This window comes from Mya arenaria, chromosome 15 (assembly GCF_026914265.1).
Source record: "Mya arenaria isolate MELC-2E11 chromosome 15, ASM2691426v1".
Taxonomy (NCBI): domain Eukaryota; kingdom Metazoa; phylum Mollusca; class Bivalvia; order Myida; family Myidae; genus Mya; species Mya arenaria.
In genome coordinates, this window is record NC_069136.1 from 3,675,285 (window position 1) to 3,689,448 (window position 14,164).

Genomic DNA, 14,164 nt, shown 5'->3' on the forward strand with positions numbered 1-14,164 from the left:
GGAGTTGGGGCTAGGTACCAGTACAATTAACCAAAAGAAAAATTAAAATAAAAGCGGATTTTTCACAAAGGTTAATGAAAAATTCAGTTTAGTTTCAGTTTATTGGCGTACCACAAACATACACAGATAGCCATACAGGTGACGAAGTAAACAGATAAACATCACACAAGTATAAGTTGTAGCTATAAAAATACATATATATCAAATAAATAAAGCAATAAATTACATTAAGCCACGAAGCAACGATAGCAAAAGTATCGGTGCGTTTTTGCATGGCTTGAAATACAAATGAAATATTCCTAATGAAAAAATATAACCTACAACTTAAACGATTTACATTTTATGTGCATGTATGCAAACTCGTTCTTACAAGTCCACCTCAGTCATAAGATCGAAATAATGTCATAGTTAGACTTAAAAATGCATGTTTATAATATATATAGTACATGTACACAAGTCTCTCACAGCATATTCTCAAACCAGAGCCCATTATAAGAACGAAAAATTATTATGGTAAATGAAAAACCAATATTCTAATATTATCAATAGCTAGAATAATTCATTTATTCTAAAAACAACATCACAACAATTATAATTCAATTCACCGAATGCATTAATGTAGTCTAGACACGGGTCAATGTAGCCTAGACACGGGTCATTTGTTTGACCATGTCGCAGCAGTTTGTAAATTACTGAACATTATCTGTCATCATCATTTCTTCACCTCTTTCATCTGAATATTGTCGGACTTCCCATTATATGGAAAAACCTTTGCACCTGTAATAAAACCACTGCGTGATATCAAAAGTCGAAATATGGTAAATTTCATCAAACTATGGGGTTAAATTTATTGTGCAGACAAGACTTTTCTTGATCAATTCATGCTGAAATAGCCATGCACTGAATAACCACACAAAGGCACCCTTACAATACAGGATGGTTGGGTATCTGTGTACTCGAGTTGTTCTAAAACTGGTTTGTTAAAATGAAAATGATTACAAAGATGTTGAACAGGAGTGGGCCATTTTGTTATTGTACACATATGAATATATTTATTTGAAACATGGCCCGAGAAAAAGTCTTACTTCTCAACTTCAGAATCAGATTTCCTACGCCACAAATTCCAAGCACGATGATGATGGCAACCCAGGCGATAGCTCCGCATACGATGCTCGCAATTTCAAAATCATTCCACTCTCTGAAATAACAAGACTATGGTAGTTTGCCTATGACACGACACACTCCCATCTACAAACGTAAAACACTTGTTTATAGACGCCTCACTTCCGCTCACAAACGATACATATTCATCTGCGAACGATTAACTATTGTTTGCTCCCACTTAAAAGCGTCACACATTTCTCTACAAACGTCGAACTCACGTATCAAAACGTTTCACCCTCGCCGACAAACGTGTCAATGCTCCCAACAAATGTATCACTCCCCTCTACAAATTTAAGACTCCTGTCTACAAACGTCACATATCTCACTCTCGCTTTCAAATGTCCCACACCCTTTAACAAACATCTCATGTCCCCATACAAACGTAACACAATAAATTGTATAAAATTGTCACACTCCTATTTACAAACGATTGACACCCGGCTACAAACGTCCCACTCTAGTTTGCCTCACGTCCATCTACAAACACCACCATCCCGTCTACAGACGCAACACACCTGCATACGAACATCAATACTCCTAATTTCAAACGTCCTACAAGCCGCCGTCTACAGACGTCAAACAATTGCCTACAAACGCTTCATTCACGCATCCAAACATTTCACCCCAGTCTACAAATAGCTTACTGTCACCTACAAACATCACACGCCCGCATACAAACGTTACTATCTCACTGTTATCTCACGATTTGCACCATTTGAACAATGACCTGCGTTTACTCACTTTCTACAACAGACCGGATACAGCGTGTCCTCGCGGCAGCAGTAATGGTCAGGACTACAGCACAGATATGGAGCGGAACTCCCGCAGCTTTTGTATAGTGGGTTCTGGCATGCTGATATACCTGATGCCCTGTTAGTGGATGTATTTCAGTGAGATAGTATTCAAGTTATTTCAAACAACATACATTCCATTTTATTATCGCAAACAGCAAGTTGGTAGATTAATAGTGAAGACGTGTGATGACATTCGGTCTTTCTCTTTACTTTTTTCCATTTTGGCAATCGAATTAATGACCAAATGAAGCCTGTTTAGGTTACTTGATACAACAGTCGCTTAGAAGGGATGAACTTGATCCTGCTTTGGTGCCATATGACTTTTAAATTAATTCAGTGACAGGTAACCTAAAATAAAAATAAGAGTATCTTCATTCGGATCTCCTCGGCCATTTCAATAAATTCGTGGAGCTCCGAATCAAAAACTCTTCCGATCACTGCAACCAAAGATCTAGCATAAAGTAACTATGAATGACTCCTGTTTAAAATCGCGAAAGTCGCGACAGGCCTAATTATAGTAGCTGATATTTTTTTTTAAAAATTAAAGTGTTCTGACATCGTTAAACTGCATACAGTAGCGTATCTAAGTCATAGCGAGTGTATACTAGATCGTTGGTAGGGGTGACCCCTTTGATAAATCTGGAGAAAAAAGTATTTTAGGTTAAATGTCATTAAAGTTTAACCAATCACACGACACCTCTAGTGACTGTGATTGACACCGACTCTTGTGACAATATCGGTCAAAATGGTGAATATTGTATGTGTAGTTTTATACATACAATGTATCTAAAAAAAAGTCCACCATCGCAAATTATGTCACCTGTGAACTAAAGTACTTTAATGATGAAAAAATGTAAACGTATAACGACTTACGTCCATGTGTTGTCATTAAAGTTGCTGTAGCATGCTGGCAGTGATCTCGAGCGTGAACTGTATCGCGCATGTGCAACTTCACAGTAAGCCAGTAATATAACTATCACTGCGCATGCGCACACGGAAGTCATGTTGTTATAAATTCTCACGCCAACAACTAGAAATGATCATTTTTGTTATTGCATATTAGTTCATGTATAAAATTGATCTGCACGAATTGAAGATGAAGAAATCATTCGAGTCTTATAAGTAGTACTTGTAGTATTAATATTTGTTCTGGCGTGTTCTTACCTTACTGGATGTAGTAATTCCAAGTATAACAAGTCATATTAACTCAATCTGATTTAATGTTGATTCCTAATCAGACATGCTTGAACGTGAGTTCTTATACGGCACATTTTTGTTTTCTGACTGTAGGACAATCATCTGTATATACCAATTATGTTTATCGAACAACTTGTAGCGTTGTGAAGATCAAGGAAGTTATAGAACTATTGATGGTCGCTACAATACCTGAACAAAAAAGTCTATATCAAATGTCAATAATGTTCAATACTTCAAATATCGATAAACTTGGATCTCGAACAAAATATTCATGCTTATGTTTTGTGCATTTTTATAACACAAGCAAATTGCAACATGTATTTCTAAACTGATTTATAAATACTCTTTGATGGATATACTAGTAGATTGTTAAACATAACATCAATACATTCTACGAAGCAATGAATGGCTTACGTTATTTTTTCGCTCTCCTAGCGTTAACGACAACTAACCGTCTCCACGTTACGTCAGAAACGGTGGACTGTTCATACCGCCTTGACCTGGGCGGAGGAACTGTGTGTAATTATAATGTTGACAACGCGGCAGACTCGAACAGTTACGTGAGTTACGCGATCTACTGCTACAACGACTATACTTGCTGTGACAACGGCGCTGTCGGCTGCTGCTACAATGGGTAAGGAATGTTTTGCTTTTATCATCATCATTGCCGCCGCCGCCGCGGCCGCCGCCGCCATCATCATCATCATCATCATCATCATCATCATCAACATCATCATCATTCCACCACCACCACCACTACCACCACCACCACCAGCAACACCAACACCACCATCACCACCACCACCACCAACAACAACAACAACAACATAACCACAAACACCAACACCACAATCATCACCAACTACACCAACACCATCACCACCAACAACACCTTCACCACCATCACCACAAACACCACCATCACCACCTCACCACCAACACCAACACTACCACCACTACCTCAGTATAAACATGCATTCGCTATCAGTGTTCATTTTACTATTTTATTAACCTGCGCGACACGATGCCACCATCACGTTATTATCTTTATCGTTTAGTAGAAGTCCTGATTTTTCAAAAGATTACATGAGGGGAACTTCGGGTTGCGTTCATGCTAACATCACCAACAACAAAGACAGCAAATGCAATGGTAACCATAACAATATCGCTCACATTACTGTTTCAGCCCCTCCAAGAAACTTTGGTCAACCGGTGAAATACTGGGATTTGTGCTCAATGTGTCCGCCCTGGTGACGGTCGCCGTTCTCACAATGGTCATCTGTGGGGCCACCTATTGCAACGACAAGGAATGTGAGTAACTCTACAGTATTACGTTATTACCTAGCTCTCTAAAAGGTGCGTGTCCAGGATGACACGTTCGAGTTGGCGCACTATTTTGTGTGCACCCGGCCTCCCACGCCACCGCCCAACACTGTACCGAATACTCTAGACTGGCTATACACGTGGAATGGGGTTGGACTAATTTTAGTTTAAGACGGTGCATTCTAGAATAATATTTGCATGTTTTTCAACCATTTTTATATAAAAAGTTCACTTGGCCAATTCAATGGGCGCGCACCGGATGCGCCTGCTCAAGTTAACAAGGATGAGAAAAGTACTACTCAGTAAACATAGTTATGTTATATGGCAAGCTATTTGGTAGATCATATTTCAACTCATTTTTTCCATATTCGTAAAATTAGACTCGGCGGAAAAGGCACTTTCACAGATGCTTGTTTAATTTACATTTTAAATTTCACTTTTCAGATGTCAGTCATCTGTTCGCGCCCAAGAAGATGAAGTGATCCCGCAAAAGTCATCTAGTCATATAAACAAAATAACACTTATACCAGAAATTAAAATAAGATATGAAATATGTAAAATCGTTTTATACCGTAAACATCAAAGTTCGTTTTTTTTCTAGCTGGAGTTTATATCAAATGCCTCGAATATATAAAACACATATTTTATATTGAACATTATCGATAATGACTACATTTCATTTCAATTTATCTACCGAAAGTAGACATAAATTGCTTTAAATATATATATAAATTATGTTTTCAATATCTATTGAACATTATTGACGAAAGGAACGGAGATGTCATTTTTTTAACAAATAAATGCAGATTGATAAAAGGAATCCATGAATTGTCCGACCTCGTGTGTTTTAACACCCTTCAACTGATGACACACGAGAAGGTACCATGGAGCAGCTCAAACCCTGCACCTAGTACTGTGACCTTGACCTTGGACATATGCGGTTTTGACATTGATTTTGCACTTCGCCTCGATGGGTCGAACATTAGATCAAGTTTCGTCAACATCCTTGGGTTTGCATAGGAGGTCTATGCGGTGGACATGCATGTCTGTAAGTGTTACCTTTACCTTAAACAGCACTGTTTCAATATGGGCACAGCATTTTATCGGAATAAGTTTCATCAAAATCATTAAATTGGGTAAAGCGAATATGAGCCAAGATGAATTGCAAGAGGCCAGCGTATGACCTAGTATTATGATCTTAAGCGTTAACGTTGGCAGGCGTAATTCATTGATAGTTGTATTTATAAATGAAAGATTTATTTCTATTAAAATCCTTCAATGTTTGTTGGCTAAATATGGAGCGGACAACCCTTACCCTTGACATACATGTAGTATGATCTTGAATTCAATAGTTCGACGGATGGAACTTTGTTCTATGAATATCGTTTTGATAAGTACAACATTTGGTAATAATTTGCGTTTCATTAAATATATATTATTTGATGGATGTTTTGAGATAATATACACTGCAAGGGTCAAATCTTGTATTCTGATTTTAGCCTTGTACCGAGGGTTCTGCACCTCGTCATGATGGAGAAATATGCCATCCAAGTTTCATCAAAACCCTTCAATGAAGTGGTTTTGGAGATGTGAGCGGACGGACAGGCGAACGAACACCCCCCCCCCCCCCCCCCGACAAACCCAACAGTTTTTGCGCAGGCGGACAAAATCTCAAACTTGATAGTCAAATTTTTGCGATAACGGTACGGACGAACGAACAACGATTGGGCGGACAGGCAACGATGAACGTCCCTGGATGAAACACTTAAGTTCATCTTCGACTTAGACTATCGTTCAATCCAATGATTATCAGAGCCGGGAATAAATAAACATTTAAGACAAGTGCTTGCAACACAGATAGTAGATCTGCAAACTTCATTGGTTTTCAAAAGGAATAATCAGTACTCAAAGAAGTAGTATACACGTGTACGCAGTTTCGGCCATGTTGGCATAATCGGGCAGGTGGCATAGGTCAGATTGCATTGTCGGCCAGGTTGCAGTATCGGCCAGGGGGCAGTATCGGTCAGGTAGCAGTATTGGCCAAGTGGCAGAAATAATCAGGTCTCAGTATCAGCTGGTGGCAATATCCGTCAGAATGCAGTATCGGTCAGGTTGCATTACGGATCAGGTGGCAGTACGGGCCAGGTGGCAGTATCGATCTGGTGACAGTACGGTCAGGTGGCAGTAACGGTCAGGTGACAATACGGGCCAGGTTGTAATATTGGACAGGTGACAGAACGGGCCAGGTGCCAGAACGGGCCAGGTGGGAGTATCGGTCAGGTGGCAGTACGGAACAGGTGGCAATATTGGTCAGGTGATAGTACGGGTCAGGTGGCGGTACGGGCCAGGTGGCAATATTGGTCAGGTGGCAGTTCAAGACAGGAGGTAGTATGGGTCAGGTGGCAGTACTGGCCTGGTGGCAATTTTGGTCAGGTGGCAGTACGGGCCTGGTGGCAATATTGGTCAGGTGGCAGTACGGACCAGGTGGCAATATTGGTCAGGTGGCAGTACGGGCCAGGTGGCAATATTGGTCAGGTGGCAGTACAAGACATGTGGTAGTATGGGTCAGGTGGCAGTACGGGCAAGGTGGCTATATTGGTCAGGTGGCAGTACGGGCCAGGTGGAAATATTGGTCAGGTGGCAGTACAAGACATGTGGTAGTATGGGTCAGGTGGCAGTACGGGCAAGGTGGCTATATTGGTCAGGTGGCAGTACGGACCAGATGGAAATATTGGTCAGGTGGCAGTACGGTCCATGTGGCAATATTGGTCAAGTGGCAGTACGGGCCTGGTGGTAATATTGGTCTCCAGGTCAGGTCAGGTGGCTGAATTGGTCAGGTGATATTACGGGCCAGGTGGCAATATAGGTCAGGTGGCCAGGTGACAATATTGGTCAGGTGATAGTACGGGCCAGATGACAATATTGGTCTGGTGGCTGTATGGACCATGTGGCAATATTGGTCAGGTGACAGTACGGGCCAGGTGGCAATGTTGGTGAGGTGGCAGTACGGGTCAGACGTTGGTGTCGGTCGGGTGGCAGTACGGGCCAGGTGTTAATATTGGTCAGGTGGCAGTACGGGTCAGGTGGCAATATTGGTCAGGTAGCAGAACGGGCTATATGCCAATATTGGTCAGGTGGTAGTACTTTTCAGGTGTCAATATTTGTCAGGTGGCAGTTCTGTTCAGGTGTCAATATTGGTCAGGTGGCAGTCCGGGCCATGAGGAAGTACGGGCCATTTTGCAGTATCGGTCAGGTGGCAGCACTGGCCTTGTTACAAGTATGGGCCAGGTGATAATATTGTTCAGGTGATAGTCCGGGCCAGGTGGCAGTATCGGTTAGGTAGTAGTACTTGCCAGGTGACAATATTGGTCAGATGGCAATACGGGCAATGTGGAAATGTTGGTCAGGTGGCAGTACGGGCCATGTGGCAAAATTGGTCGGGTGGCAGTTCGGGCCATGTGGCAATATTGGTTAAGTGGCAGTACGGGCCAGGTGACAATATCTGTCAATTGGCAGTATTGGTCTGGTGGCAGTACTGGCCAGGTGACAATATTGGTCAGGTGTTAGTACGGGCCAGGTCGCTATATTGGTCAGGTGGCAGTATGGGCCAGGTGGCAGTATCGACCAGGTGGCTATATTGGTCAGGTGGCAGTACGGGCCAGGTATCAATATTGGTCAGGTGGCAGTACGGGCCATGTGGCAATATTGGTCAGGTGGCAGTACGGGCCAGGTGGCAATATTGGTCAGGTGGCAGTACGGGCCAGGTGGCAATATTGGTTAGGTGGCAGTACGGGCCATGTGGCAATATTGGTCAGGTGGCAGTACGGGCCAGGTGGCAGTATCGACCAGGTGGCTATATTGGTCAGGTGGCAGTACGGGCCAGGTATCAATATTGGTCAGGTGGCAGTACGGTTCAGGTGTCAAAATTGCTCAAGTGGCAGTACGGGCCAGGTGGCAATATTGGTCAGGTGGCAGTGCGGGCCAGGTATCAATATTGGACAGGTGGCAGTACGGTTCAAGTGTCAAAAGTTCTAAGGTGGCGGTACGGGTCAGGTGGTAGTATCGGTCAGGTGGCAGTACGGGCCAGGTTACTTTATTGGTCAGGTGGCAGTACGGGCCAGGTGGCAATATTGGTCAGGTGGCAGTACGGGCCAGGTGGCAATATTGGTCAGGTGGCAGTACGGGCCAGGTGGCAATATTGGTCAGATAGCAGTACGGACCAGGTGGCAATATTGGTCAGGTGGCAGTACGGGCCAGGTGGCAATATTGGTCAGGTGGCAGTTCAAGACAGGAGGTAGTATGGGTCAGGTGGCAGTACTGGCCTGGGTGGCAATTTTGGTCAGGTGGCAGTACGGGCCTGGTGGCAATATTGGTCAGGTGGCAGAACGGACCAGGTGGTAGTATGGGTCAGGTTGCAGTACGGTCCATGTGGCAATAATGGTCAAGTGGCAGTACTGGCCTGGTGGTAATTTTGGTCTCCAGGTCATGTCAGGTGGCTCAATTGGTCAGGTGATATTACGGGCCAGGTGGCAATATAGGTCAGGTGGCCAGGTACCAATATTGGTCAGGTGATAGTACGGGCCAGATGACAATATTGGTCTGGTGGCTGTATGGACCATGTGGCAATATTGGTCAGGTGACAGTACGGGCCAGGTGGCAATGTTGGTTAGGTGGCAGTACGGGTCAGACGTTGGTGTCGGTCGGGTGGCAGTACGGGCCAGGTGTTAATATTGGTCAGGTGGCAGTACGGGTCAGGTGGCAATATTGGTCAGGTAGCAGAACGGGCTATATGCCAATATTGGTCAGGTGGTAGTACTTTTCAGGTGTCAATATTGGTCAGGTGGCAGTCCGGGCCATGAGGAAGTACGGGCCATTTTGCAGTATCGTTCAGGTGGCAGCACTGGCCATGTTACAATAATGGTCAGGTGGCAGTACGGGTCAGATGGCAGTATCGGTTAGGTGGCAATACTTGCCAGGTGACAATATTCGTCAGGTGGCAGTATGGGCCAGGTGATAATATTGGTCAGGTGATAGTACGGGCCAGGTGGCAGTATCGGTCAGGTAGCAGTACTTGCCAGGTGACAATATTGGCCAGGTGGCAATACGGGCCATGTGGAAATGTTGGTCAGGTGGCAGTACGGGCCATGTGGCAAAATTGGTCGGGTGGCAGTTCGGGCCATGTGGCAAAATTGGTCGGGTGGCAGTTCGGGCCAGGTGACAATATTGGTTAAGTGGCAGTATTGGTCTGGTGGCAGTACTGGCCAGGTGACAATATTGGTCAGGTGTTAGTACGGGCCAGGTCGCTATATTGGTCAGGTGGCAGTACGGGCCATGCGGCAATATTGGTCAGGTGGCAGTACGGGCCAGGTGGCAATATTGGTCAGGTGGCAGTGCGGGCCAGGTATCAATATTGGTCAGGTGGCAGTACGGTTCAGGTGTCAAAATTGCTCAGGTGGCAGTACGGGCCAGGTGGCAATATTGCTCAGGTGGCAGTACGGGCCAGGTGTTAATATTGGTCAGGTGGCAGTACGGTTCAAGTGTCAAAATTTCTCAGGTGGCGGTACGGGTCAGGTGGTAGTATCGGTCAGGTGGCAGTACGGGCCAGGTTACTTTATTGGTCAGGTTGCAGTACGGGCCAGGTGGCAATATTGGTCAGGTTGCAGTACGGGCCAGGTGGCAATATTGGTCAGGTTGCAGTACGGGCCAGGTGGCAATATTGGTCAGGTTGCAGTACGGACCAAGTGACAATATTGGTCAGGTGGCAGTACGGACCAAGTGGCAATATTGGTCAGGTGGCAGTACGGGCCAGGTGGCAATATTGGTCAGGTGGCAGTGCGGGCCAGGTGGCGATATTGGTCAAGTAGCAGTACGGGCCTTGTGGTAGTATGGGTCAGGTGGCAGTACGGGCCAGGTGGCAGTACGGGTCAGGTGGCGGTACGGGCCATGTGGCAATATTGGTCAGGTGGCAGTACGGGCCGGGTGACAATATTGGTCAGGTTGCAGTACGGGCGAGGTGGCAATATTGGTTAGGTGGCAGTACGGACCAAGTGGCAATATTGGTCAGGTGGCTGTACGGGCCAGGTGGCAATATTGGTCAGGTGGCAGTACGGGCCAGGTGGCAATATTGGTCAGGTTGCAGTACGGGCCAGGTGGCAATATTGGTCAGGTTGCAGTACGGGCCAGGTGGCAATATTGGTTAGGTGGCAGTACGGACCAAGTGGCAATATTGGTCAGGTGGCAGTACGGGCCAGGTGGCAATATTGGTCAGGTGGCAGTGCGGGCCAGGTGGCAATATTGGTCAAGTAGCAGTACGGGCCTTGTGGTAGTATGGGTCAGGTGGCAGTACGGGCCAGGTGGCAGTACGGGTCAGGTGGCAGTACGGGTCAGGTGGCGGTACGGGCCATGTGACAATATTGGTCAGGTGGCAGTACGGGCCGGGTGACAATATTGGTCAGGTTGCAGTACGGGCGAGGTGGCAATATTGGTTAGGTGGCAGTACGGACCAAGTGGCAATATTGGTCAGGTGGCTGTACGGGCCAGGTTGCAATATTGGTCAGATAGCAGTACGGACCAGGTGGCAATATTGGTCAGGTGGCAGTACGGGCCAGGTGGCAATATTGGTCAGGTGGCAGTTCAAGACAGGAGGTAGTATGGGTCAGGTGGCAGTACTGGCCTGGTGGCAATTTTGGTCAGGTGGCAGTACGGGCCTGGTGGCAATATTGGTCAGGTGGCAGTACGGACCAGGTGGTAGTATGGGTCAGGTGGCAGTACGGGCCAGGTGGCAATATTGGTCAGGTGGCAGTACGGGCCAGGTGGCAATATTGGTCAGATAGCAGTACGGACCAGGTGGCTATATTGGTCAGGTGGCAGTACGGGCCAGGTGGCAATATTGGTCAGGTGGCAGTACGGACCAGGTGGCAATATTGGTCAGGTGGCAGTACGGGCCAGGTGGCAATATTGGTCAGGTGGCAGTTCAAGACAGGAGGTAGTATGGGTCAGGTGGCAGTACTGGCCTGGTGGCAATTTTGGTCAGGTGGCAGTACGGGCCTGGTGGCAATATTGGTCAGGTGGCAGTACGGACCAGGTGGTAGTATGGGTCAGGTGGCAGTACGGGCCAGGTGGCAATATTGGTCAGGTGGCAGTACGGACCAGGTGGTAGTATGGGTCAGGTGGCAGTACGGGCAAGGTGGCAATATTGGTCAGGTGGCAGTACGGGCCAGGTGGCAATATTGGTCAGGTGGCAGTACAAGACATGTGGTAGTATGGGTCAGGTGGCAGTACGGGCAAGGTGGCTATATTGGACAGGTGGCAGTACGGTCCATGTTGCAATATTGGTCAAGTGGCAGTACGGGCCTGGTGGTAATATTGGTCTCCAGGTCAGGTCAGGTGGCTGAATTGGCCAGGTGATATTACGGGACAGGTGGCAATATAGGTCAGGTGGCCAGGTGACAATATTTTTCAGGTGATAGTACGGGCCAGATGACAATATTGGTCTGGTGGCTGTATGGACCATGTGGCAATATTGGTCAGGTGACAGTACGGCCCAGGTGGCAATGTTGGTTAGGTGGCAGTACGGGTCAGACGTTGGTGTCGGTCGGGTGGCAGTACGGGCCAGGTGTTAATATTGGTCTGGTGGCAGTACGGGTCAGGTGGCAATATTGGTCAGGTAGCAGAACGGGCTATATGCCAATATTGGTCAGGTGGTAGTAACTTTCAGGTGTCAATATTTGTCAGGTGGCAGTTCTGTTCAGGTGTCAATATTGGTCAGGTGGCAGTCCGGGCCATGAGGCAGTACGGGCCATTTTGCAGTATCGGTCAGGTGGCAGCACTGGCCATGTTACAATAATGGTCAGGTGGCAGTACGGGTCAGATGGCAGTATCGGTTAGGTGGCAATACTTGCCAGGTGACAATATTCGTCAGGTGGCAGTATGGGCCAGGTGATAATATTGGTCAGGTGATAGTACGGGCCAGGTGGCAGTATCGGTCAGGTAGCAGTACTTGCCAGGTGACAATATTGGTCAGATGGCAATTCGGGCCATGTGGCAATATTGGTTAGGTGGCAGTTCGGGCCAGGTGACAATATTGGTTAAGTGGCAGTATTGGTCTGGTGGCAGTACTGGCCAGGTGACAATATTGGTCAGGTGTTAGTACGGGCCAGGTCGCTATATTGGTCAGGTGGCAGTATGGGCCAGGTGGCAGTATCGACCAGGTGGCTATATTGGTCAGGTGGCAGTACGGGCCAGGTGGCAATATTGGTCAGGTGGCAGTACGGGCCAGGTATCAATATTGGTCAGGTGGCAGTACGGTTCAGGTGTCAAAATTGCTCAAGTGGCAGTACGGGCCAGGTGGCAATATTGCTCAGGTGGCAGTGCGGGCCAGGTATCAATATTGGTCAGGTGGCAGTACGGTTAAAGTGTCATAATTTCTCAGGTGGCGGTACGGGTCAGGTTGTAGTATCGGTCAGGTGGCTGTACGGGCCAGGTTACTTTCTTGGTCACGTGGCAGTACGGGCCAGGTGGCGGTTTTGGTTAGGTGTCAGTACGGGCCAGGTGGTAGTATTGGCCGGGTGGGAGTAACAGCCAGGCAGCATATCAGTAAAGTGGGAGTATGGAATAGGTGTCAGGGTTATTATTTTGTTAATTTTGTTTTATATCTTGAACAGTTCATGTTTTATTGGGCAAGGGTAAAGTAGGTAGTGGGTACCTTTCTATAATGTATATAATTAATTTGGCTGCTGATATTGCAACCTATGCACAAGGATTGCAAAAAGAGCTACATATTGATCATATGTCTTCTATGTTTAAGGTCATTGGAAATACTTAAAATGGTAATTTGGCATATTAAGCAGACACGAAAAGCAAGGCCCTATGCCTCGACCTAGTACTGTGATCTTGACCTGACGAAGTCCCATCATGAGTTACGCATGTCGTTGTGATGATTAACTTAAATGGGCGTGTACCTAGATAAAGGAGCAGACATGAAGTTCCTGCCTTGGAAACCACGACATTTATTGTGACATTGACCTAACTCGACACTGTTCCAACAAGAGCAATGTACTTCCTTCAATGGATGAAACATAATCGAGCATGAGCACTGCACGTCGTTTTTATGGATACAACATGCGACCCTGACCACCACTGCATAGCGCCTTTTTCAAGACAACATGTGACCTTGACCTAAAGGGGTTCGAATGGGAGCACGGCACATCGCCTTAATGGGTAGAACATGTGAGTTTCATCCGTCAAGGTTCGAAATGGAGCTATAGTCATCGCCTTTATGGGTAGAACATGTGACCTTCAACCGACAAGGTTCGAAAAGGAGCTATACACATCGCCTTTATGGGTAGAACATGTGAACTTCACCCGGCGAGGTTTTACAGCGCCTCTACACATCGCCTTTATGGGTAGAACATGTGAACTTTACCCGGCGAGGTTTTACAGATCCTCTACACATCGCCTTTATGGGTAGAACATGAGAACTTTACCCGGCGAGGTTTTACAGCGCCTCTACACATCGCCTTTATGGGTAGAACATGTGAACTTTGCCCTGCGAGGTTTTACAGAGCCTCTATACATCGCCTTTATGGGTAGAACATGTGAACTTTACCCGGCGAGGTTTTACAGATCCTCTACACATCGCCTTAATGGGAAGAACAGGTGACCTTCACCAGGCGAGGTTTTACAGC

General features: G+C 46.3%; 2 protein-coding genes across 2 annotated transcripts; one reads left to right on the forward strand and one right to left on the reverse strand.

Annotated features, from left to right (window-relative positions):
- Nucleotides 1-82: 82 nt before the first annotated feature.
- LOC128219549 (uncharacterized) lies at nucleotides 83-3,278 on the reverse strand. The gene is made up of 5 exons (XM_052927369.1): nucleotides 3,123-3,278; nucleotides 2,832-2,988; nucleotides 1,906-2,034; nucleotides 1,086-1,198; nucleotides 83-777 (listed from the first exon to the last, which is right to left on the reverse strand). The coding sequence occupies exons 2-5, from the start codon at nucleotides 2,960-2,962 to the stop codon at nucleotides 713-715; spliced, it is 438 nt and encodes a 145-aa protein (XP_052783329.1). The 5' UTR covers nucleotides 2,963-2,988; nucleotides 3,123-3,278; the 3' UTR covers nucleotides 83-712.
- Nucleotides 3,279-3,394: 116 nt separating this feature from the next.
- On the forward strand, nucleotides 3,395-5,222 carry LOC128219551 (uncharacterized). Its single transcript, XM_052927370.1, has 3 exons — nucleotides 3,395-3,789; nucleotides 4,342-4,466; nucleotides 4,923-5,222. The coding sequence occupies exons 1-3, from the start codon at nucleotides 3,557-3,559 to the stop codon at nucleotides 4,958-4,960; spliced, it is 396 nt and encodes a 131-aa protein (XP_052783330.1). The 5' UTR covers nucleotides 3,395-3,556; the 3' UTR covers nucleotides 4,961-5,222.
- Nucleotides 5,223-14,164: the final 8,942 nt, after the last annotated feature.

Coding starts and splice junctions, on each gene's coding strand:
- LOC128219549 (XM_052927369.1), bottom strand. CDS start 2,962: ATGACTTCCGTGTGCGCATGCGCAGTGATAGTTATATTACTGGCTTAC. Junction 1,199..1,905: donor TATCCGGTCTGTTGTAGAAA/GTGAGTAAACGC, acceptor TTGTTATTTCAG/AGAGTGGAATGATTTTGAAA. Junction 778..1,085: donor TCTGATTCTGAAGTTGAGAA/GTAAGACTTTTT, acceptor GTTTTATTACAG/GTGCAAAGGTTTTTCCATAT.
- LOC128219551 (XM_052927370.1), top strand. CDS start 3,557: ATGAATGGCTTACGTTATTTTTTCGCTCTCCTAGCGTTAACGACAACT. Junction 3,790..4,341: donor GTCGGCTGCTGCTACAATGG/GTAAGGAATGTT, acceptor TTACTGTTTCAG/CCCCTCCAAGAAACTTTGGT. Junction 4,467..4,922: donor CTATTGCAACGACAAGGAAT/GTGAGTAACTCT, acceptor TTCACTTTTCAG/ATGTCAGTCATCTGTTCGCG.